The following is a 24,615-nucleotide window of genomic DNA, read 5'->3' as shown; positions in this document are numbered from 1 at the left end:
TAGCCAAAAACTCTGCTGACATTTGTGGTTTAAGATTTTCTCATGTTGTGGGGTCAGCGGGGCTGTCCTCCATTAAGGCTGCCTCCCAAGCCTGTGGCAGAGCCCATAGCAATAGTGTTTGGTCTCCAGAGGCTCCTCCAAGAGCAGGCAAGGTGACATTTCTGTGTTGCTGGTGAGCAGAAGGGTCAGGAGGCTCTTCCCTGGCAGCTGATGGTGTAAGAACAACTGAAGGACATGGGGGTCTCTCTGCCTGAAAGCCCACTGGTGGCTTTCCCTGAACCCAGTTCCTCATGGCTTCTCCCATCTCTCTCCACCCGGGTCCCACAGGAGTCTGTGGCTTTGGAAGCCCCTATGGGGAAACTGTAGCGACAGGCGCTTACCGTGCCTTCCGAGTGGCGACAGCAACAGGACACTGTGGAGCCTTCTCAGGCAGTGACAGCAGCAGGACTAGCAAGTCACAGGGCGGTAATTATGCCACAACTCCTCCTGGAGCTTTTTTCCACCAGCAGCTTCCCGCTCCTTCTGGCTCTTCTTCCTCCTTGTCTGTCCTGACTCCAGCACCAAGTCCTTTCTGATAGGCCCCCCACTCTGGTATTTGCTGCTGCTCATCTGCCAGCCTCTGCCTTCCCCCAGGTCTCTGCGGCAGCTTTGCTCTGACCCATCTCTGTCTTCCAGCGGGACCACTGTGTTCACACACAGCCCTTCTGTGCACCTGCCTCCTAATCATTGCCTCCTATGATAGACAGGTTGCCCATTCATTCCCGGGGACGTTTTTTTTGCCTTCGTGTTCTCTAACAGCCCTCTCTAGGTAAAGAGGATCATGCTTGTGTAGAAGAATCTAAGGGCATTGTACAGTTCTTGGCATAAAAGAGTTTTTCATAGTTTGTTTCAGAGAAATATTAGTAAAGAAAAGTCTAATAGTCTGGTTTAAATTTCCATTGCTTCTCTTCTTATTCATATTAGGCTTGTGAGGGTGAGAAAAAGTCTTAACATTGAGTTTTGAAATATTATCTTGTGATTTTGCTGTACTTTGAAGCCCATGACTTGTAACTTTGTCATAAATGCCTCATTTTGGGACTGCATATCTAAACCTGACTGTCAAGTCTGTGTTACAGGATTACTCAAATACAGTTTTAAAGAACTTTTAGGATAGGCAAGCCTTTCTTGATCAGAAATATTTTTCCAGTTGAGTTACTTGGGTTCTTACAGAAGCTACTAGAGACATCTTTTGTAATAGTAATACTCTTCTGGCTGAACGCTGCCCTCTCTCTGTAGCTGTGGAAGCCACTTTTCTTCTGCTGGACTTGCATGCCTGCTCTTGCCTCCCCTTAGTTTTCCTGGCTTTCCAGGGTGCTTTCCTCATGTTACTGTGCATCACACAATGCACAGTAATGTGTGTTCTCTGCTTTACAATCAGCTTCAGCTTTTTGCAACCCTTGCCTGGAAACTCATGCTGGCCTGCAGTTGTGATAAAATACTGTTGGGGGTTGGGGAGGAGTCTTGACTGTGAACATTGCTCTATCAGAAGTGGTTTAGTCTGAAATGACAATAGGAACGTGCTTCCCAACTTCTACCAAATTGTGTCTGGAATTCAGATCTCCACTGTCCAGTATGGTAGCCTCTGGCCACATGTGGCTTTCAAGCACTTGAACTGTGGCTCATCCAAACTGAGCTGTGTCCTAAGCACACATCTAATTTTACAGACTTAACATAGAAAGAATGCAAAATGTCTCATTAGTAGTTTTTTATATTGATTACATGTTATTTTGGGTATATTGGGTTAAATAAAATATGTTATTAATATTTACTTCCTGTGTTTTTACTTTTTTAATGTGGCTACTAGAAAATGTAAGACTTATTTGTAGCTTTTGTTGGACAGAGCTACCTGGCTGTTAATGATCATGGCTAACACCAGGATGATGGAGAATTTATTATAATCCTTTCCATCTCCCAGAAAAGAAGATGCTTGAGGTTCTGTTTTGTTTATATCAGAAATTTTGGTATCAATTAATTGTCTAAGCATTTTCTTAGGTAAGTTAGAAAACTTTGGAATATTCATGCTACCAATTAGTGAATACAAGGAATATTTGTGACCCTGCCTAAGGAAATTATCATTTAATAACACAATAAGAGTTAACAGGCTGGCTTTACTGATTAATTTCTGTAATGTTTGGTTAAGGTAGTAAAGTCTAAGTAATTACCCAAAGAGGAAAACATTTGAATTTGCAGATTTCTATCTTGATAATGTGGAAGGTGTGCCATGTACACCCAGTACTTTATTGGATCTGTTTCTGCCTAATAGCGGTACTCATTTTTCAGCCATAACTTAATTTCAGTTGTGATTTCTTCCAACACAGTTGTCTTACTTTCAGATATATTTTTAATGACAACTTAAAATCATTAAAATCAATTAAAACCTTTGTGCAAAGGTAGTTCACTTAATAAACAAGAAGTCTTTGCAAAGGAAGAGAAAGGGCTTCATATGAAGTAGAAACCACATTTGAAAAGAAATTGCTTGCTTTTTTCTCTTTGCTGTTTTTGTGATTGTCAAGATTTTTTTCATCTACTTTTGTGCAGGAATCCAACCTATACCGTCTCAGGGAGGGAAGCTAGAAATAGCTGGCACCGTGGTTGGCCACTGGGCTGGGAGCAGACGGGGCCGAGGAGGCCGTGGGCCTTTCCCCCTGCAGGTAGTTTCTGTTGGAGGACCAGCAAGAGGGTGAGTTCTGAACAATGAAAATGTATTTGTGTAAATAAAACCAACCTTTTACCTGTTACTTTAATTATATGCTTACTGGTAACATCTTTATATCATTAAATATATTCTTAGTGGTTATGTAGGTTATGTAGGATTACTACATATGTATATATGTAGTAATATGTAGTAATATATGCAACATTATGTAATTATTTAAACCATTGTTAAATAATTATCCAGAAATTAAAGTCTGTGCTTCCTATAGCACAGACTGCTGCTGCTGCTGCTAAGTCGCTTCAGTCATGTCCGACTCTGTGCGACCCCATAGACGGCAGCCCACCAGGCTCCCCCGTCCCTGGGATTCTCCAGGCAAGAACACTGGAGTGGGTTGCCATTTCCTTCTCCAATTCATGACAGTGAAAAGTGAAAGTGAAGTTGCTCAGTCGTGTCCGACTCAGCGACCCCATGGACTGCAGCCTACCAGGCTCCTTCGTCCATGGGATTTCCCAGGCAAGAGTGCTGGAGTGGGGTGCCATTGCCTTCTCCATAGCATAGACTAGACACCTTTAAATCCATTTGATATTATTTTAAATGTTACCTTGAACAGATACAAGTCTGTTTGCTTTTGTCCTCTTTTATGTGTTTTAGGCGTCCAAGAGGCGTTATTTCCACTCCAGTGATCCGAACATTTGGAAGAGGTGGAAGGTACTATGGCAGAGGCTATAAAAACCAGGGTGCGATTCAGGTAATAGCACCACGCAGTGCTAGTGCCAGTTCACTGCCGGGCGCCTGCTCTGCCCCGGCCAGTGTTTCAGGGCCCCTGACCAGAGAGGGGGCCGCTGGAAGCCTTCTGACCCAATAGTGGCACGTGGTGGTTTTCAAACCCACCTTCCCGCAAGCCCAGACCGTTTTAGCATCGTTTGGGGTAAAGAGTGTGAGCTTGTGTTCGCGTGCTGTCCCTGGGAATTTAGCTGAGAATAATCCAGAAGCTGTTAATGCTATCTATATTATTTAGGTAAATCACATTTAGGATTTAAAAAGAAGTTGTGACTTTGTAAATGCTAGAACAGTGCTTTTTTTTTTTTCCCCTCCTCCACCATCTTGACTAGTTCTTCCATGAAAGGATCAGCTCATGAGAAAATAAAGTCACATGTCTGTCTTCATGAAAGAGCTAGAACTTTCTTCTTCTCTGGATACTCCATTTTAGGACCTGGATTCTGATTAATTTGCCCTTGAGAATGATGTTTTAAAAAGACCAATCAACCTTAACACTGTATTACGTTGTCTCATTTATTGAATTATGGCTTTAATCAAAGTGCACAATTTTTTTCTCATAGCATCCTTGTAAACATTAAGAGGAGTACCCTTGTGTGACTCATTTATTAATTAATAGTCCTTATTTGGAAATAGTTGGCCAAGAGAAAATAAAACTTCTGCCTTTGCCAGGTGATCTTAGCATCTTGATAGCTTCCGTTTTGATGAAATACATCAAATAAGTCAAGTACAGAAACAGTCTTTTGCCTGAAAACAGGTCCAGGCAGCCCCTGTTAGCTGTGCAGCATCCAGCAAAGGGGAGGTCCTCAGCTCATTCTGGCTCCCCTGTAGTCCCACCCTGACCATCCTCAGCCTTCATCAAAATGCTCTTTTGAGCCAGAGGTACTCTCAGTCTCTCAGCAGGTTAGTGAGAAGGAGGAGAACTTCTTTCTTTCTTCTCTAGCCTGGAGCTTGTCTTATAAAATGCCTCTGGTTTTTCATTACGGTCATCCTTGGTGGGTACAAGGGCCTTTCCTGAGTAGTGGGAAATATGTATCTCTATATTGCTTAAGCACTTTTATTTTCATTATAAAACCTAGATACCGAAAAACCACACACACATATATCAAAATGTAGTTTAATGAGATAGAAGGCAAATAGCCGTATAGCCATCACCCATGTGATGAACAGCATTTTCCCAGCTCTTTCTGAGAGCCTCACAGGCCCAGTCACAACACTAACCTCCTGCCTCCCTCTGCACAACATAACCACAACCCTGGAGTTTTACACTCTGTGATTTCTCCCTTGTCACTTTCTGGTTTTTTATCGCTCATATGTGCCTTCCTAGACACTTGATGAATTGTATTAGTTTTTTTTAGTTTGCTATGTCTTCTAAGTCTCTCTGAATCAACGGGTTTCCCTTCCTCCCTTTTTCCTTCATTTATCAACTGAAGGACAACTCAGGCTATTTCACCTTCAGGATCCTGGCTTTTGCTGAGTGCACACTCATGGTGCTGTTCCTTGTGTGACTCTGACCTTTCTTGCCCACTAGTAGCTGGATCTGGATGCTTCATTGTACTTCGGTTTGTCCCTGTGGCAAGACTGCAGTGGGCTCCTGTGCTTTCCTGTCTGCTTATCTTTTTTCATGCATCAGAACCTGTTGATCCGTTCATATGCTGCAGATTGCAAAATGAAGATACTCTCGTTCCATCATTTGTTTTTCCTTATTGGGGTATTTTTATAAAGAGATGCTTCCCATCGCTTTCCATCTGGTGCCTCAGTGTTACAGCCCTTCAGGAAAGCTATAGATCAACACATGGTTCTGTAGCTCAACTCACCTGTCCTTGGCCACTGGGACCCTTTGCTGTGACCTCTAGTCTTCAGTAACTTCCTGTCTGGTGTATCACCCAGCCCAGCAAACCAGTGACAGTCATTTCTCTTTGTTTCTTGGTTTCTTTAGTGAGAAACGGCATTTCAAGACCACAGTAAGAGCACTCCCTGATGGACATAAGTGGCCACAGTGTCAATCACAGTTCCTAGTGTTCTGTGTGCACAGACACACACAGTCCTATTTCTTTATATATATAAACACACACACAAATGATATGCTTTTTATTATATTTTTTAAAGGTAGGATTCTCTTGAATTCACACTGATGTTTCCAGTTTAAACTGAAGACTATAAGACTTTTATTTAGTCTCATCTCTGTTGCATCTGTATATTCTTTCTTCTAGACCAAATCACCGTTTCTGGGCTTTTCCTATGAACAGATCTAGAGGGGAAAGGTGTACCCATGCACACTCATGTACAATGCACATGGAAACATATATACATGTAATCTGCTGTTCCCGCCCACCCCAATTAAATTGACTCTTCTAATTCAAATTCAGAATTTTAGGAATTTGACTTAACGTTTACTATTTATGTCAGTATGTCCTTTCTTCCCTCCTGAGAATCTTTGTTCCTAATAACCCAGAGAATGATTAAATTAGAACATCCCATAACTCATCATTTATTTCATCCCACATTGTATACACAGTCTGTTCAGTTCAGTTCAGTTCAGTCACTCAGTCGTGTCCGACTCTGTGACCTCATGAACCGCAGCATGCCAGGCCTCCCTGTCCATCACCAACTCCTGGAGTCCACCCATTCCCATGTCCATCAAGTTGGTGGTGCCATCCAGCCAACTCATCCTCCGTCATCCCCTTCTCCTCCTGCCCTCAATCCTTTGGCTCCATCCCTTGATTCTTTCTGGAGTTATTTCTCCACTGATCTCCAGTAGCATATTGGGCACCTACTGACCTGGGGAGTTCATCTTTCAGTGTCCTATCTTTTTGCCTTTTCATACTGTTCGTGGGGTTCTCAAGGCAAGAATACTGAAGTGGTTTGCCATTCCCTTCTCCAGTGGACCACATTCTGTCAGACCTCTCCACCATGACCCATCCGTTTTGGGTGGCCCCATACGGCATGGCTTAGTTTCACTGAGTTAGACAAGGCTGTGGTCCATGTGATCAGATTGGCTAGTTGTCTGTGATTGTGGTTTCAGTCTGTCTGCCCTCTGGTCCCCTCTCTCAGTGCCTACCATCTTACTTGGGTTTGTCTTACCTTGAGGAATAGCTAATACTTCCATCACCAGCACAATCACAGAAAACAATTAAAGTGTTGGTATATGCTTCCCCCATTTCCCCCCACCATTCTCACATTTTAAAAAGTAGCCATGCTACTACTGTCTACATTGTCCAAGGTACATTATCCTTTCAGCTACATTTATCCAGGGTCTGTAGATAACTTTATGTCCTGTGCCCCATAAGCCTTGAGGCTGCTGTTCCATTTTGTCCCTCTGAGGCTCTTTTCTTTAGTGAGTTCCTAGGGAGGACTTAGGAAAACAGTATTTAATTTGAAAGTAGTTTATTTTCCCAGTAATTAGAAATATTGGTTCACATCTTCTCAAGAGACTTTTACGCATGTTATATGATTTTCTTCTGTCATAAAGCTTTGCTTTATGACTAATAAAGATGAATAATAATTGAGTTGTCTTTCCCTTTGAAGTCATTTGCTGTTTTGACCTAAATGCCTAAATTGTTTTCTCCCCCCCACCTCAACCCCCGCCACAAACCCCTTCTTTTTTTTTTTTTTTTTTTTTTTTTTGCTGAAGTTTAGTGCTGGTCATTCTTGGGTCATTGCACTCAGTATGCAATACTTTGTTTCCAAGCACAGTTTCAATTTTTTTTTTTCCAGAAAATTTTCTTGAATTAGTTGTTTTTCATTTCATTTCTTTTGCTTTGGTCTCTTTTCATCTCTGGTGCTCTGTCTTCAGTGTTTGGCATACTCTGGATTCCTTTTTGTCTCAAGATGTGAGTCATATACTAATGTAGTTCATCTGTTTAAAGTGTACAATTCAGTGTATTCTCAAGATCATACAGCAATCACCACTAATTCCAGAACATTTATCACCCCAAAAGAACCCCCAAAAGAAGCTTTACTGATGAGCAGTTACACCCCACCCTCGTAGACTCTGATGGTCTGCTTTCTGTCTGGACTTGCCCTCTGTACATACCATATAAATGCACCTGCTATGCCCCAGACCAGGACTTCATTCTTTATTACTGTGAGTGATGCACCACTGTCTAGATAGTACTACATTTTGTTTACTTGTTCATCAGTTGATGGACGTTTAGATTGTTTCCACTTTTTTGCTATTATGAATAATGTTGCTGCTGCTGCTGCTAAGTCGCTTCAGTCCTATGAACACATATATTTTGTGTTTTTCCCCCCAAGTTTTAATGAGATATAATCGACACAATATTATATCAGTTTCATTTATACAACATAATGATTTGATACTTGTATTTACAAAATGATCACCAGAGTAAGTGTAGTAAACATCCATCACTGCACATAATTACAGATTTCATTTTCTTGTGATGGGAATGTATCTTTTAAGATATTCTCAGCAACTTTTAAATATATAATAGAACACTGTTAATTGTAGTCTTTGTGTGCAAGTTTTTGTATGGACACATTTTCAGTTCTCTTGAGTAAATATGTAAAAGTGAATTTCTTGGTCATATGGTAACTCTGTGTTTAAGCATTTGAGGAGCCACAAAATTTTCGAAGTGACTGCATTTTCCATTCCTATTAGCAACGTATGAAGATTCCAATACTATATACATCCATGGCAACCCTTGCTACTCTCTGTTACTGAGTTTAGCCATCCTCGTGGGTGTAAAATGGGCTCTCATTGTGAGTTTGACCCACATTTCCCTTTCTTTGTCTCTGATTTTAAAATTTTTCTTCTTTAGCCTTCAGGTTTTATATGATGTTTATTTAGTGGTGTTTCTTTTAGTTTAGTGTTCCTTTCTGGAATTATTTTTTCTTTTATTTTTAATTCTTCCCTAAGGTTTTCACCTCCCTTGATGGCTTTTCCTGGGTTAATATGTGTTCCTGTTCATCCTGTCCTGTCATAGCCTGTTTTAAAATCAAAGGAAGAAGTCTTAATCATTTACTGGCGTGCCATTCTGACGTATTTCATTGTCCTTGGGGATGCTGTTCCATCTTTTATTGGTGTAATGTGTGGCTTCACCGTGGTACTTCCTGTTGCTCATTTTAAGTGAAAGTAGTACCCTTGCCCCTTGAGAAGGACGGATGATAACTGGCACCTTGTTTACTGAGTCACTGGCCCCACTGTCTCTGTTCTTGCCATCCTGATGGGGCAGTTCTGAGAGGCTATGTCAGTGGGACAAGAGGCAGTGCTGCCCCCTGCTCATGGTGCTTATAGTGGTGGGTGACTCTTTGCAGTGGTCTGGGCTTATGGAAGAATTTGCTGTAGAGAGAGTGTGTCTGTTTCCAAACAGCCGCAGGCTGTCATTCCTCCTTAGTCTCCCTGCATCCTTCATAACTATAGGGCGGTCCCCTAATGAGCAGTCCCCACGGAGCGTTTCCTGTAGCAGGCATCTGTGAGGGCACTGCTCCATCACCACTGGCAATGCTGCACCAAGTATGTGTTTAGTCTGGGGAGTGGACTTTTTCCTTAAGAGAGTGAGGGCTTTGAGATTTGAAAGCACCTACTTGAAATTGTCAGTATTCTTTTTCTTTCCTTTTGGCCCTCCTGTATTTTTATGGTAATTACTTTCCTCAAGGTTCCTAGAGAATGACAGAAGTATTGACGTTTAGAAAAGTTTACATGAGTATTTCCGAACTGCAGAATTCAAAACTAAAATGAGAAGACACTGTGTGAAAATGAGCCCAGATAGGAAACATGATAACCCCTGGTGTACAAGAGGGTGTCTCTAAAAGCAAGGGTGACAGGTACCTCCAGTTCTACTCTGTATATAGACTGCAGAGTGGATAGAGTACATAACAGAATGAATAGAGCAGATATAGAGCATAGAATATAGAATGCATATGTATTATAGAGTGTATATGGATTATGAAGTTGACGCTTGACAACATGCAGTCAAAAGTCCACACAGAACTTTATAGTTAGCCTTCTTCCATATCCACAGTTCTGCATTTGCAGATTCATTTAGGGCTATAGTACGTATCGACTGAAAAAAAATCCATATAATGGTAGACTTGGGCAGTTCAAATCCATGTTGATCAAGGGTCAACTGTATAGAGAATATATAGAGTATATAATAGAGTGCATAGAGTATATTATAGTGTATAATATCCATAGGGTAGAGAGTACGTACAGTGAGGGACACAGCCACACATTCACTGCATTCTATTCTTGAATCTGCAGTGAGTCACCAGGCCTCAGTTGGTGTCTCCTCTCTCCCACTGTTTATCAAACACTGCCTTATTGCTTGCTGTCTTTCATTTTTAATAGGGCAAGCCTCCCTATGCTGCTTCAGCAGAAGAAGTGGCCAAAGAACTGAAGTCAAGATCCGGGGAATCTAAATCCTCCGCTATGTCTTCAGACGGGTCCCTGGCTGAAAATGGAGCGGTGGCTGAGGAGAAGCCGGCTCCCCAGATGAACGGGAGCGCGGGCGACACCAGGGCCCCCAGCCACTCGGAAAGTGCCTTGAACAATGACTCTAAGACGTGCAATACAAATCCTCACTTAAATGCACTAAGTACAGACAGTGCTTGCCGTAGAGCTGATGCTCTGGAGGCAGCTGTCTTAAAGAAAGAAGAGTAAACTTATTTTTTATAGAGGGTGAAGGATGCTGGAAGGGTAAGGATTTAGGAATATCTGGAGAGAAAGAGAGCCTACAGTTATGTACATTTTTTCCTTTCCGTAAGAGAAAAATGAGGACTTTGGAAATTCGGATCCCTCTTTGATATCAGAGATTTAAACAACACATTTTTAGTTTTAACCAGTTGTAGTCAAAATGCTACAATAAAACAAAAAGAGAGAAAGAAAATGAAGAGCATTTGACTCCCACACTTAAAATGAAGTACACACAAAGTTTAAACTGGTTAATGACAAAAGCCTATAGTTGTGTTTCTTGAACTATAAAGAAAACAAATTTTGGCAGTCTTTAAGTATATATAGCTTAAAATATCATTTTTAGCATTTGGCACCATATGTATGCCATTATCTTTGATTTTGCATTACTGTTCACAAGAAAGCTTTGTCTAAGGCTTTGATTTTATGATTATGAAAGAAATAAGGCACAACCACAGTTTTTCTTTCTTACTTAAAATTCATCACTGTTGATGTGGTTCTTTTGTGTTAAGAAAAAAAGTGCAACTATCAGAACAAAAAATTATAGAGTAATATTGCCGTTCTGCTGATTTTAAATATACAGTACATCATACATACTTTACAAGCAAGTTAAATGGAGATAAAGTTGAAATCATAGAAGATGCAAATGACCTTTCAAAATCAACACAATGTGTTCTGAAACTTTTCGTGACTTAATACCATGCATCTGTGATCAATGAACTATGTGGTTTTGAATCGGATGTAGACCATTAGTGCTACTTACTTGAGCTAAACTTCTGCATGGTTCATAATTTTTAAAGTGTGTAGTTAATATTATGCATGTTATTGTCCTTTCTTCCATTCTTACCAGTATGTGCCCATTTGCAAAACAAAAATGCTAATAATCAGTAATAGTCCTATAAAAGATGTTAACTCTGTTTAGTCATTGACTGATCTTGCTCTAACCTTAAAATTTTGTGATTATTGACCTCTGTTGCATTTATTCTAAAACCCCCCAAATTATCTAGCTGTTTCAAATATCAACATTACCCTGGTGTATTCACTGCTGTATGCATTATTGTTCTTTGTTGCTGTTTTATGCCTTCATATTAGCAAAATATGAAATTCTGTGAAAAACAAAAAAAAATCCCTTTGATCTTTAAAAGAAAAAACAAAAAAAAACAACCCCCCCTTCTGTAGCAGGAAACAAATTGCTTGTTCTTGAGAACTTTCCCATCAAGAATTTAGTAGAAGCAGGTATACTTATATCATTTTGATGTTTTTGTTAATGTTTCCAAACAATGTACTTTGAAATCAGAATCACTTCTTATTCGTTTTCATATAATTCTCCTGATGCTCTTCATCACACATTAGTGATCAGAAATGAGATGTAATTCCCCAATCCCTGCCCGCAAGACCTGAGTAGGATCTTACTGTAAGTTGAAGGGAGTTTTGCCCTAACTCATGGATTGTGCAAGAATGAACTGCTGTTGGGTTTGACTGATTGTAGATGGGTTGTGGTGTGGTGTATCTGAAGGCTATTGAATGCAACTTACAATGCTTAATAAAAATCTTTATTCTTTTAGTATAAAGATGGTGTGGCTTTAAATTCTTTGTAAGAACATCCATTTTACTGAGGTTTAATGCCAATTGAAACAGCTACTAAAGAGCTTAGTCAAATAACCAAAATTTAGAAGTATTTTGCCCATTGCAAGTAATTCCATTTCTTTCTCTAAAGGAACATGTGTTGTCAAAATGCAAGTTATGTTGATGCTGATGCCTGAATTTCATAATTACAAAAAAGACATTCTTTGATAGAGCAGGCTTAGAAATAGAAATTTAAACTTAAAAAAAAAAAAAGCCCAAGGAAGAAATACATTTGATCTTGATTAAACCACTTTTTAAAAAGCCAAATCCATACTGTATTTGTTTAGTTTTTACTTAGTGCACTTTTTTTGTTCTAGCACGTTACATTTAGCTGTTTACATCTAGCACATTACATTTTTTGTTCTACTACGTTACATTTAGCTGTCATGTTTCCTTAGGCTCTTCATTGTGACAGGGTCTCAGACTTTGTTTTTGGTGACCTTGTGACAACCTTGAGGAGCAGCAAGATATTTTGTCAAATGTACCTTAACTGTTGTCTGATTTTTTTTTTTCCCCCCCATGAATGGACTGGGGTAGGCTGTGTAAAATTAGCGTTCCTTATCACCATTGATGGTGACCTTAATCAGCTGACTGAGTTAGTGTTGTCAGGTCTCCTCACTGTAAAGTTGGCCAGCCCCATCCCCTTTCCATGGGTTTCCCAGGTGGCCCTGGTGGTAAAGAACCCGCCTGCCAGTGCAGGAGACCTAAAAAATGCGAGTTTGATCCCTGGGTGGGGAAGATCCCCTGGAGGAAGGAGGGCATGGCAACCCTTTCCAGTATTCTTGCCTGGAAAGTCCCATGGACAGAGGATCCCTGTGGGCTACAGTCCATGGGGTCACAAAGAGTCGGACACGACTTAGCAGGCAAGTACTCCTTTCTGTACTGTACTCTGAAAGAGCCACCGTGTTTCAGCCTTCAGAGTGGGAAGTCATGCTTGAGTTATCTAGTAAACCATTTGGAATTGTGAGTGGCAAATTTGTCCCTTCTTTCATTTCTCCATATGTTTTTACGTCATCGAGTTCTGAGTGCTTAGCACCGAATGGCAGGCATTTAATGCATATTATTGGTCCTTGTGAACATCTATTGCAAACCTCTCAGGTTATAATATCTTAAATGATGATACTAAAATAGGACATGCTTTTTTAGAAGCACTACTCTAGGTTTTTTTTTTTCCAGATTCTTTAATGTTCACAACAGTGCTATCAGTATGACATTATCACCACCAAAGATGACTTTTAACTTATTGCAGGCCACACTGTTAGTGAACGGTGGAAACGGGATCTGAGTCTGTGCCCGTCCGAGCCTGTTCCCGGAGCCTTGCAGACACCCGGTGGTCTGTGAGTCCCTTCTCGGCTCCTCCGGAATCTTTTCTTCGGGCCTGGCGGGGAGGTGGGGCTGCGTCCCCGCCTCCACTGGGTGGGCAGGAGGGGAGGAGTCGCAAGGTAGAGTAGGAGCAGTGGGGAGGAGGAGCGATGTTAGAAGACTCGGTATCAAAAATACAGGGACTGCGGGTGCGCGCTCAAGACCTACCGCGCGGAACCCCGGGGCGGAGAGGGGCGGGCCGCCTCAGGGCCCCGCCCGCCCTCCTAGTCAGAGGAAGACGCTCCCGGGATGCGCGCTTCCGGCCTTGCGTGCAGCGGGGCGGGGCCGTGCGTGGGGCGGGGCGGGGCGGGGCCTTGGCAGGGTCGGCGGGTGCTGGCCTGTGCTGACTGCGCGCGCACCTCTCCCGAGTTTGGGCCCGCGTTCCGGTGCGAGCCTTTGCTTCTCCCTAGGCGAGGCCCGAGGCGACCGCTAGAAGCCGGGGAGGGCCGGTTCGGTATTTACACAGCGTGCACCGGGACCGAAATCCGCGCTCAGAGCGCCGACCGGATCTTCGGGGACCGCGAGGGTTGGGCCGGGGTTCCCCACACGGTCAGCACTCAAGTTCGTTCCTGGAATCCGATCGATCGCAGAAAACCCCGCCTGTCCTGGGGCTGGGCGCCGGCACCGCGTTCCCGATAGCCAGGGGCTCTGGGCTTCTGTGAGACCGACCGCGGTCCCTGGTCCCCGGTCCCCGGGGCTGGCCAGGCACTGTCCTGAGCTAATCTGTTCCAGGCAAGCCCTGGTCCTGACGGGTGTACCGTTAACCCTATGCTCCTACAGACTGTGGCTCTGAGATTTGGAGGAAATAAAGGAAACACCCACACTTCCCTGACTCTTGTCTGGTCAGTCGTGCTGGCCCCACCATTCCTCAGGGACTTGGGTTTGAGCTCCTCTGCGTTCGTTTCGTGCTCTGTTCCACAGTACCAAGGGCCACTGTACGGCCCCCCGCCGCCCCCTCTCCCGGTTCCCCGTCCTTGTTAGTCCTCGTTTTGTGAGACACTGGGGAGCAGGGAGGGCTTCCGTTTTACAGAAGGACAGTTCCAGGGAGGACTCGTTATACGGCTCCCCTGACTCTGTACCCGGAGCACTTTTAATCCAGTGTCCATTGCAAATACCTGGCGAGGTTCTCTTCGAGGAGGGTTGTATTCTTAGTGCCACTGGCCTCTGCCCCCAGATGCCAGCGGTAGCTCCCCACCATGACAACTGCAACCCTTCCTTCCCCCCCGCCCCGCGTTTCTCCTCTCTGGAGCAGGTCCTCCCCACTGAAGAAGAACCCTGTGTTTTGGAGAAGGGAGAGGGGCAGGCCTAGGAAGCAAAGGGCTACTGAGGACCCCATGCTTTCTTGGGGATAGGCTAGCCGACTGTCCCACATCAAGAGTCACAGGGACGGCCTGCGTGGCATCCGGAGATATGCAAAGAGCCAACAGCTGTGGGTGGCCAAGCTGGGACTCAGGGCAGCTGGATTCTGATCCTGGCATTGACCCCTAGGCAATCCACACACTTTCCTAGGCTGACGGTTACTTTTCCCTTTCTTTCTTTTTGAAAAAACAGCTTCTACTGATTTTTTTGTTTCAAAAGTAATACGTTTATTGTTGTTGTATTTCAGTTGCTAAGTCGACCCCATGCACTGCAGCACTCCAGGCTCCTCTGTCCTCCACTATCTCCCTGAGTTTGCTCAGATTCATGTCCAATGAGTCAGTGATGCCATCTAACCATCTCATCCTCTGCCACCCTCTTCTCCTTTTGCCTTTAATCTTTCCCAGCATCAGGGTCTTTTCCAAAGTCAGTTCTTTGCATCAGGTGGCCAAAATACTGTTAATATGTTAATTACCATACTGTTAATTTTCAGCCTTTATCTTTCCTTTTTCCATGCAACGTATAATTTTTTTTACAGAAAATAACAAAATCATCATATGTATTTTGCCACATTTTCTCCCTACCTAGAAAAATTTTATGGCTCTCTAACGTTTCATATTCTGCCATAGCCCCACAGTTCCATGGGTGGCTGCTCTGTGATATATCTGCTTGCCGAGTGTGGCTGGACATGGCTTTACTTTAGCATCCTCCAGTATTGATGGAGGATCTGTGTTGGGTACTGCCCTAGGCCTGGAGGCTCAAAGAGGGCAGCAAGCACCCTACCTTTGAGAGCATTTACAACTGGGGACTGGGGGAAGTATACATATGTACAGATAAAAGTATGACAGAGAAGAAGATGAGGAAAATAAAATGGGGTGATGGTTGCATGGCAGGGAGGACCTCTGGGATGAGGAATGAGAAGGTTAATGGTCTGTGGAGAACACAGTCAGGCTTGAGCCCAGGGAAGGAAGTAATGGATGCAAAGGATCCATGAGTGAGGGGGAAGAGTAGCGCTGCAGGGTGAGTGTTCTGGGCACGCTGGTGGCCCTTCGGAGGTTGTGACCAGTCTCCAGGTGGTCACAGCCTGGGAGGCATGCAAACCCTACAGGTGATTAGCATTTTACCAAAAGGACTGCCTAAGGTGGGAAGTGAGGGCTGGTTGTCTTGGTCCTTGGTGTTGGCCAGACCCTGACTCTTTGCTAGAATGATGGAGAAGATGGATTTCTGGTTTTCATCTGCATTGCTTTGATTGCCAGCAATCAAAGGTTTACTCTGCCCTCAGTTTACCATTTTCTAATTGTCAAAAGAATGTCTAATGTCGTGGCTCTTTTATGATTCTAAAATGCCAGGCCAAGGCAAGAATTTTAAGAAATAATTCACCATTTGTACCCTTATTCATACAATCACCTGTAAGGACAAAGGGAGTTTCAGACACCTCCCTCCTCACCCTCCCTCTCATACTTGGCCTCAGAGAGAGTGTGTTGGTACACTGGGTACCAGTTCTTTCCTGATGTAGCTCTCGCTTTCAGGGAACTTATTCTACCCTCAAAATTTCCTGAGAATTACTAAATTTATGTAGTCATTTAGTCCTTAATCCCCACTTGGTAGAGTGACCCTTGCAGAGGCCAATTTGCCTGGAGCCCTGTCTTTGCCCTCCCTATGTGGCCCAGGCTATTGAATGCTTGTCCTGTGCTCCTTGTCCTGTTGGCTGCTGTAGACAGCCTGGGCCACAGGTGACCAGTTGGCCTGTACACAAGGCTACAATAGCTCTGCACTAGACACCACTCCAGTACTCTTGCCTGGAAAATCCCATGGACGGAGGAACCTGGTAGGCTGCAGTCCATGGGGTCGCTGAGAGTTGGACACGACTGAGCAACTTCACTTTCATGCACTGGAGAAGGAAATGGCAACCCAATCCAGTGTTCTTGCCTGGAGAATCCCAGGGACGGCGGAGCCTGGTGGGCTGCCATCTATGGGGTCACACAGAGTTGGACACAACTGAAGCGACTTAGCAGCAGCAGAAGCAGCAGATGCTTTACCTTGTGCTATGGGCTGGACTGTGTCCCTCCAAGTTTCATATGTTGGAGCCCTAAACCCCAGTCCCTCAGAGTGGGACATCATTTAGAAATAGGGATGTTGTAATTAGTTAGGTTAGGATGATGTCATCCTGGAGTGGGGTGAGTCCTAACCCAACAAATCTGTTGTCTCTATAAAAAGGGGAAATTTGGACACAGAAACAGACACCCACAAAGGAACACGATGATATGAAGTCTGGGCGAATGCTACCAAAAGCCAAGAAACTACCAGAAGCTGGAGAGAAGCCTAGAACAGACCCTTCCTGGGGCCTTCAGAGGCAGCATGGCCTTGTTGACACCTTGATCCCAGACTTCTGGCCTCTGGAACCCTGAGACAACACATTTCAGTGGTCCTAAGTCACCCAATGTAGTACCTTGACAAGGAAGCCCCAGGAAGCTGATATACTCTGCATGCTGCTGTCCTGGTAAGTGCAAACTGTGCTCTGTCCAAGGATCTCTGAAACCTATGAGGGGAACTCCACCATCCCAGACCCTTAGTTGGGTGTGACTTAGCTCTGCGTGTTGTGTTTCTTTTTTCTCGACACCCAGAACAGTGATGGGAAATGGCCCAGTCAGAGCTGAGTGTAAATGGTTCCACTTCGAATGAACCTGCCTGTAGCAAGAACTATGGCCCTGCTTCTCAGGCAGGCAGAGGCTAATTTCAGGCTGAAGATCTTAGGTCTTTCATGGTTAGAGAGATTCCTGGATCTCTACTGGACTCTTTATCCATCTGTTGGTCATCTGGCTGCTTGAAGGCTCAGCCATGAGTGGAATAGAGACCTCTCCATGCTCTGTCACTTCCTCTGAGTGGACAGTCATGTGTAAATGCAATGAAAAATTAAACCCATGTGAAAATGCAATAGCAATGATAATACACTCTATGAAGGAAAATGCAGAGGAAAGTAGGAACTTAACTATGATGGAGGAGGGCATCAGGGAGTCCTCTGAGGAGTGATGTGGAAACCAGGTGGGAATTACCCAGATGAGCTTGAGCTTCAGGGTGGGTATCCTGGCTGGCCTTAGCCTGCTGTGCCTGGCAGGCACTGGCACCCATGGTAGACCTAGCCAGACCTATTCACACCACCTCTTGGCATTTTTGCATGTCCATTCCTGCAGACCTGACTAACCCAAGTGTGGGCTATAGGACGGCCACCTTGGTCCCAGTTTGACCAGAATGGCCTTGTTTGCCCCTGTTCTGGTGTTTTATTACCAGCACATTTTTGGATAGTAAATTATATGGTCATCCAGCTGAGGGACCTTGATCTACAAACTCACCACTTCCAAACATCACTAGAGATGGACAAAAAGAAGGCCACTCTTTCATCATTTCAGTTCAGTTGCTCAGTCGTGTCCAACTCTTTGTGACCCCAGGGACTGCAGCATGCCAGGCTTCCCTGTCCATCACCAACTCCTGGAGTTTATCTAAACTCATGTCCATTGAGTCGGTGATGCATTCCAACCATTTCATCCTCTGTCGTCCCCTTCTCCTCTCACCTTCAATCTTCCCCAGCATCAGGGTCTTTTCAAATGAGTCAGCTGTTCGCATCAGGTGGCCAAAGTATTGGAGTTTCAGCTTCAACATCAGTCCTTCCAATGAACACTCAGGACTGATCTCCTTTGGGATGGACTGGTTGGATCTCCTTGCTGTCCAAGGGACTCTCAGGAGTCTTCTCCAATACCACAGTTCAAAAGCATAAATTCTTCAGTGCTCAGCTTTCTTTACAGTCTAACTCTCACAACCATATGTAACTACTGGAAAAACCATAGCCTTAACTAGATAGACTTTTGTTGACAAAGTAATGCCTCTGCTTTTTTATATGCTGGCTAGGTTGGTCACAACTTTCCTTCCAAGGAGTAAGCGTCTTTTAATTTCATGGCTGCAGTCACCATCTGCAGTGATTTTGGAGCCCCTCAAAATAAAGTCTGTCACTGTTTCCCCATCTATTTGCCATGAAGTGATGGGGCCAGATGCCAGGATCTTAGTTTTCTGAATGTTGAGCTTTAAGTCAACTTTTTCACTCTCCTCTTTCACTTTCATCAAGAGGCTCTTTAGTTCTTCTTCACTTTCTGCCATAAGAGTGGTATCATCTGCATATCTGAGAACCCCATGAACAGTATGAAAAGGCACACTTTCATACTTATCTGAAAAACCCAGAAGGCTTCCAAAGTTCCCATGGCTTACTGTTCATTTCAACTGCTTTTCGTTTAGATCACCAAGGTCCAGGTAGTCCAAGAAAAGCCTGCTCTTAGAACTTTCTTTGCATTCATCACATGAACTCACCCACTAACAAAAGCACACACCCAACCTTGAATTAGTATCTCCTTTCTGACCTCTCCTCCATAACAGCTATTAGTTGTCTGTTTCTTGCTCTGGCATATGAGCTCCTTGGAGGTAGGAATGGTGTATGCCTTGTCCATTACTATAACATATGCACTAGTTGTTTGCCAACAGATTGGATAATCTAGATTAAATGAACAAATTCCTAGGAACACATAGCCTACCCAAATTGAATCATGAAGAAATAGAACATCTGAATAGAACTAAAGAAAAACTCATAATTTAGCTTCACTGAATTCTATCATGCATTTAAAGAAAAATTAACACCAATCCTTCTTAAAGTCTTCCCAAAAACTGAAGAGGAGGGAATATTTCCTAATCCTTTCTGTGAAGTCAGGATTACCCTGACAAAAGCCAAACAAAGATTCTGCAAGAAGACTACAAAATATTATCCTTTATAAACATATGTTGAGGATACGGAAGGAAACCAAACCCAACAGCATATTAAAAGGATCATACACCCTAACCAAATGGGATTTACTCTGGGGATGTAAGGATGGTTCAGTATCCTTAAACTCAATTCTAAAAAATTGATGTAATACAGACCACATTAACAGAATGAAGGGGAGGAAAATAACCATATGATCATCTCAGTTGATGCCAGCCAAAACCATTTGACACAAAACAAAAAAAAAAAAATAAAATAAAATCTATAGACAAAGAATAGAAAGAAACTTCTTCAATATAGTAAAGGCCATATAGGAAAAGCCCAAACCAAACATCATACTCATACTTTCACCTACTCAACAGTGAAAGACTAAAAACTAAAAAAAAAACTTTTCCCCTGAGATCAGGAACAAGAGAAAGATGTCCACTTTCATCACTTCTATTCAATGCGCTATTGGAAGTTTTAGCCAGAGTACTTGGGCAAAAATAAAGAAAGAAAAAGGAATAAAAAGTATTCAAATTAGAAAGAAAGATGTAAAATTATTTCTGTTCATAGATAATATGATCTTATGTCATGTAAAATCATCAGTATTTAAGAACTCTAAGGATTCTACAAATAACAGAACTAAAAAAAAAAAAAAACTCAGCAAACATAGAACATACTGAATCAATACCAAAAATTAGTTTGTTTCCATATACTAAGAAAGCACAATCCAAAAAGGAAATTAGAAACACAACTCCACTTACAATAGCATCCAACAAATAAAATACCTAGGAATAAACTAAGGAGACAAAACACTTATACACTGAAAATGATAAAAACATTGCTGAAAGCAATTTAAAAAGGCATCCCATGTTCATGGATCAGAAGATTTACTGTTGTTAAGATGTCAATACTACCCAAAGTGTTCAACAGATTCAATGGAATCCTTGTCAAAATTACAATAGCCCTTGTGCAGAAATGAAAAGCCAATCCTCATGGCTCAGATGGTAAAGAATCTGCCTGCAATGTAGGAGACCTGGGTTCAATCCCTGGGTTGGGAAGGTCTCCTGGAGAAGAAAATGGCAATTCACTCCAGTATTCTTGCCTAGAGAATCCCATGGAGGGATTCAGAGGAGCCAGGCAGGCTACAGTCAATGGGATCACAAAGAGTTGGACACAACTGAATGACTAACACACAATCCTCAAATTAATATGGAATTGCATGGGGCCCAGAAAAGATAAAACAAGCTTGAAAAAGAAAAGCCAGGTTGGAGGTCTCATCCTACCAAATTTCAAAGCTTACTACAGAGCCATAGTAATCAGAATAGTGTGGTACTGGCATAAAGGTACACAAACCAATGAAATACAATACAGAACCCAGCAATAAACCCTGGTCCATACGGTCAAATGATTTTTGACAAGGGTGTGATAACCATTCAGTGGGGAAAGGACAGTCCTTTCAACAAATGGTGCTGGGAAAACTGGATATTCACATATGAAAGAATTAAGATGAACCCTTACTTCATACATCCTATACAAAAATTAATTGAAAATGGACCAAAGTCCTAAACTTAAGAACTACAACACTTTTTTTCTTTTTTATATTCTTAGTTTATTTTTTAGATTGCATATGTGAGTAATAACATTCAGTGTTTGTCTTTCTTTGACTTATTTTACTAAGGATAATTATTTCAAGGTCCATCCATGTAAAACTACAACATTCTTAGATGAAAACATATGGAGGAAAGCTTCATGATATTGAATTTAGCAAAGTTTTCTTGGATATGACATCAAATGCATAGGCAACAAAACAAAAAATAGATGAATTGGGCTTCATCCAAATTAAAAACTTCAAGTGCACAGGATGGGAGAAGACAATTGCAAATCATATATCTGATAGGCAATTAATATCCAGAATATATTAAAAAATCTTCTGCAACTTAGCAAAAAGCAACCGAGTCAAATAAAAAATGAGGAAAGGGTTAGAATAGACATTTTTCCAAGGAATATATATAGATAGCCACTAAGTCCATAAAGATGCTCAACATCACTAATCATTAGGGAAATGCAAATCAAGACCACAGTGATCATGGAGTTTCAGTGGAACTAAATTTTTGCCATTAAAAATTGATATTATATTGGACTATACATTGAGAAATCAATCAAAATCGAAAAAAATGTACTTCAAAATTAAAAAAAAAACCAACCCACGAGACACTACTTCCCACACATTAGGATGGCTATAAAAAAGTAGAAACAAACAAACAAAACCCAAATCAGAAATAATGTGCTGATGAAGATGTGGAGAAATTAGAACTCTTGTGCACTGTTGGTGGAAATATAAAATGCTGTAGCTGCTGTGAAAAACAGTATGGTGGTTCCTTAAAAAGTTAAAAATAGCACTGCCACATGATTCAGCAATTTCACTTCTGGGTATACACACAACAGAAGTGAAAGCAGGGACTTGAACAGATATTTGTATACCCATGCTCTTAGCCAAATGGAGGGGACAACCTGTGTCTAACGACAGTGAGCAAATAAACCAAATGTGGCATATCCATACAGTGAAGTATCTTAAAGTCTTAAAAAGGAAGGAAATTCTGACACATGCTATACCATGGATAAACTTTGAGGACATTCTGCTCAGTGAAATAAGCATTACAAAAGGACAAATAATGATGCCACATATGAGGCCCCTAGAGTAATCAAATTCATAAAGACAGAAAGCAGAATGGTAGTTACCAGGGGCTGGAGGGAAGGGGTATTGGGGAGTTAGGGTCAGAATTTCAGTTTGGAAAGATGAGAATAATTGTAGAGACGGATAAAGTTGATGGCTGCACAATATTGTAAGTATACTTAATGCAATAGAGCTGTCCACTGAAAAATGGTTAAAATGGTAAGTTTTATGTTATGTACATTACCACAATGGAAAATCCTGCACCTGCATGCAGTGCACTTCGTTGAGTAGTAGGTGAATGAATAAACATATATTGGAAGATGATGTTTTTCCACTGCGTAATAAGGTGAATAAAGCATGTCTTGTCCTCAGATGCTTTCTGCAGAGTATGCAGCCCTACAGTCGTGCTTCGCCAGAGCGCCAGGGTGGAGGGGCAGTGCGTGGGCCATGTAGCTTGGCAGCCCACCCCCTCACCCCTACAGTATGCCAGGGGTGAGTGGTGAGGTCTTGGACGCTTGCACAGACTCATGGGTGATGTGCCATGAGGAATGGGGCAAACTTGGGGGAATGGGTGTTGAGGCAGGAGGCAGACCACATGGAGGGCCACTGATCTTAGGGTGGAAGAGCACCAAGGCCACCCCCCATTTTTTTCTAGGCCCTTCCATGTAAGTTCCCTTTGTTTTCCTTCCCTGACTCACCACTTCTAGGCCTCTGCTTTCAGGCCACCTCAGCAGCGCTCCGCCTCTGCCCAGCCCTGATACTGTGCCAGTTTCCATAGGGTGCTATGGTGCCCAGCCCACTGTACGTGTTGCTGTTTCCCTTTACTGCCACATGAGCTTCACAACACTTGGGACTGCTAAGTGCTCTTTGGCTACAACACTGCTCAGCACACAGCAAGTGTTCAGTATATGTTGACATAAATATATATTGAAATAAATGAGAGAGGGAGGACACAAAGATAAGGCAGGCTTTCTGACAGAGGATAAGAGAGAAGTCATAGGGAGAAAGTCTCTTCCAAAGAGAGGAAGAGTCTGGTACCCATATTGAGACATTTTAGTCTGTAATTGGCAGGCAGCCTTGGAAGTGCTTTGAGTAATAGGAAAGTATCTCAATAGACACTTCAGATACAAGAGGTCATGGATGTAGACAGCGGAGTGCTGGAGGGCAGGGGGTGGAGATGGGTGGGGCAGGGTGGCCAGAGTCATCCCAGAGGTCTGCGGTGAATGACCGGGGGTGGAGGATGGGCTCCCATGCCTACTGCATGTGCTCAGGGTGCCCTGGGAGGTGACCAAGGGGTGGCAGTGCAGGCTCAGGCCCTGGAGAAGTCTGGGTTCCTGGCTTGCTCCTTCCTCTCACTAGTCAGCTGACTTTCTCCATTCAACTGCTCTGAGCCTCAGTTTTCACTTTCAGAAAATGGCATCAATACTATACCACATCTATTAGTCTCTCAGTCGTGTCTGACTCTTTGCGACCCCATGGACTGTAACCTGCCAGGCTCCTCTGTCCGTGGGATTTTCCAGGCAAGCATATGGGAGTGGGTTGCCATTTTCTCCTCCAGGGGATCTTCCCAATCCAAGGATCAAACCTCTGTCTCCTGCATTGCAGGCAGATTCTTTACCATCTGAGCCACCAGGGAAGCCCTGTACCTCTCTACAACACCTGTTTATATACCCATCTCTAAAGTGGCAGCAGTAACACCTAAGGTGTCAATGTGAGTGCTGAGTTTGTAATAATCACTAGCCAGGGGATATGTTAAGTGCTTTACAAGCAGCTGGGTGATTTCTGGTCCATGTCTGAAGAACTAAACATAGTGTACTGTACCTGGTAAGCATTTGATTAATGCTGGGTACCTATTTTCATTATTTGTAAAGTAGGAAATGGAAGTGTCAGAGATGAGGACGGCCCACAGTCAGGTTGGATTCCCCTGGACCACAGTCAAGTTGGTCTCCAGAAGTTTCTGGCTCCAATAGATGACAAGTTGAGGGGATGGGGATATTGCTGGTTTAAGTGCTTCAGTACTGCTATGAAAAGTAGTGAAGCTGTTCGTCCCTCAGTTGTGTCTGACTCTTTGTGACCTCATGGACTGTAGCCCACCAGGCTCCTCTGTCCATGGGATTCTCCAGGCAAGAATATTGGAGTGGGTAGCCATTCCCTTCTCCAGGGCATCTTCCTGACCCAGGAATTAAACCTAGGTCTCCTGCATTGCAGGCAGATTCTTTACCACTTGAAGCACCAGGGAAGCCCATTCAGTACTGCCATGGGAGAAGGTAACTCAGCAGTGCCCAGGCCAGGCTCTTTGGGCCTCCTTGCAGACTCTGATCTGCTGGCTGAGCACTGTTTACTTGCAGCAATTCACATCAGGATGTTAATTGTGGACAATGCTTAATAGTTATTCCCTTTCTAGGGCCATCCATCTCGTCATCAGAAGGATCAGAAGGAAGGACTCTGGAAGGGAGGATAACAGCTGGAATTCAGATAAGAAGGTAGTCCAGATCCTGGGCGGCTCACCAATGTGTAAGAGTGTGTGTGTATGTGTGTTGAGGGGAGATAATTCCTTTCTTCTTACTTCCCCTTTCTCCAGCTTCTTTTTCCCACTCTCACCTAGTCCCTCCCAGCTAAGGCCTAGCTCTGGGCATTGCTCAGGCTGCAGTTGAGGGGTCACCTGTAGAGGGAAGCTGGGCAACAAT

General features: G+C 43.1%; 2 protein-coding genes across 2 annotated transcripts in view; both read left to right on the top strand.

Annotated features, from left to right (window-relative positions):
- Window positions 1-11,695, top strand: part of FAM120A (family with sequence similarity 120 member A) — a 118,536-nt gene extending 106,841 nt beyond the window's left edge. Inside the window, exons 15-18 of the mRNA XM_069575625.1 lie at window positions 328-465; window positions 2,578-2,719; window positions 3,347-3,443; window positions 9,783-11,695. Coding sequence (XP_069431726.1) covers window positions 328-465; window positions 2,578-2,719; window positions 3,347-3,443; window positions 9,783-10,094 — 689 coding nt within the window. The 3' untranslated portion in view covers window positions 10,095-11,695. The remainder of the gene's footprint in view (window positions 1-327; window positions 466-2,577; window positions 2,720-3,346; window positions 3,444-9,782) is intronic.
- Window positions 11,696-16,687: 4,992 nt separating this feature from the next.
- The window catches only part of PHF2 (PHD finger protein 2), a 98,015-nt gene continuing 90,087 nt past the window's right edge, over window positions 16,688-24,615 (top strand). The window contains exons 1-2 of the mRNA XM_069575622.1: window positions 16,688-16,968; window positions 24,333-24,411. The gene's annotated coding sequence lies outside the window, so the exon portion shown is untranslated. The remainder of the gene's footprint in view (window positions 16,969-24,332; window positions 24,412-24,615) is intronic.

This window comes from Ovis canadensis, chromosome 2 (genome assembly GCF_042477335.2).
Source record: "Ovis canadensis isolate MfBH-ARS-UI-01 breed Bighorn chromosome 2, ARS-UI_OviCan_v2, whole genome shotgun sequence".
NCBI lineage: Eukaryota > Metazoa > Chordata > Mammalia > Artiodactyla > Bovidae > Ovis > Ovis canadensis.
This window is presented reverse-complemented; position numbering and strand designations above follow the sequence as displayed.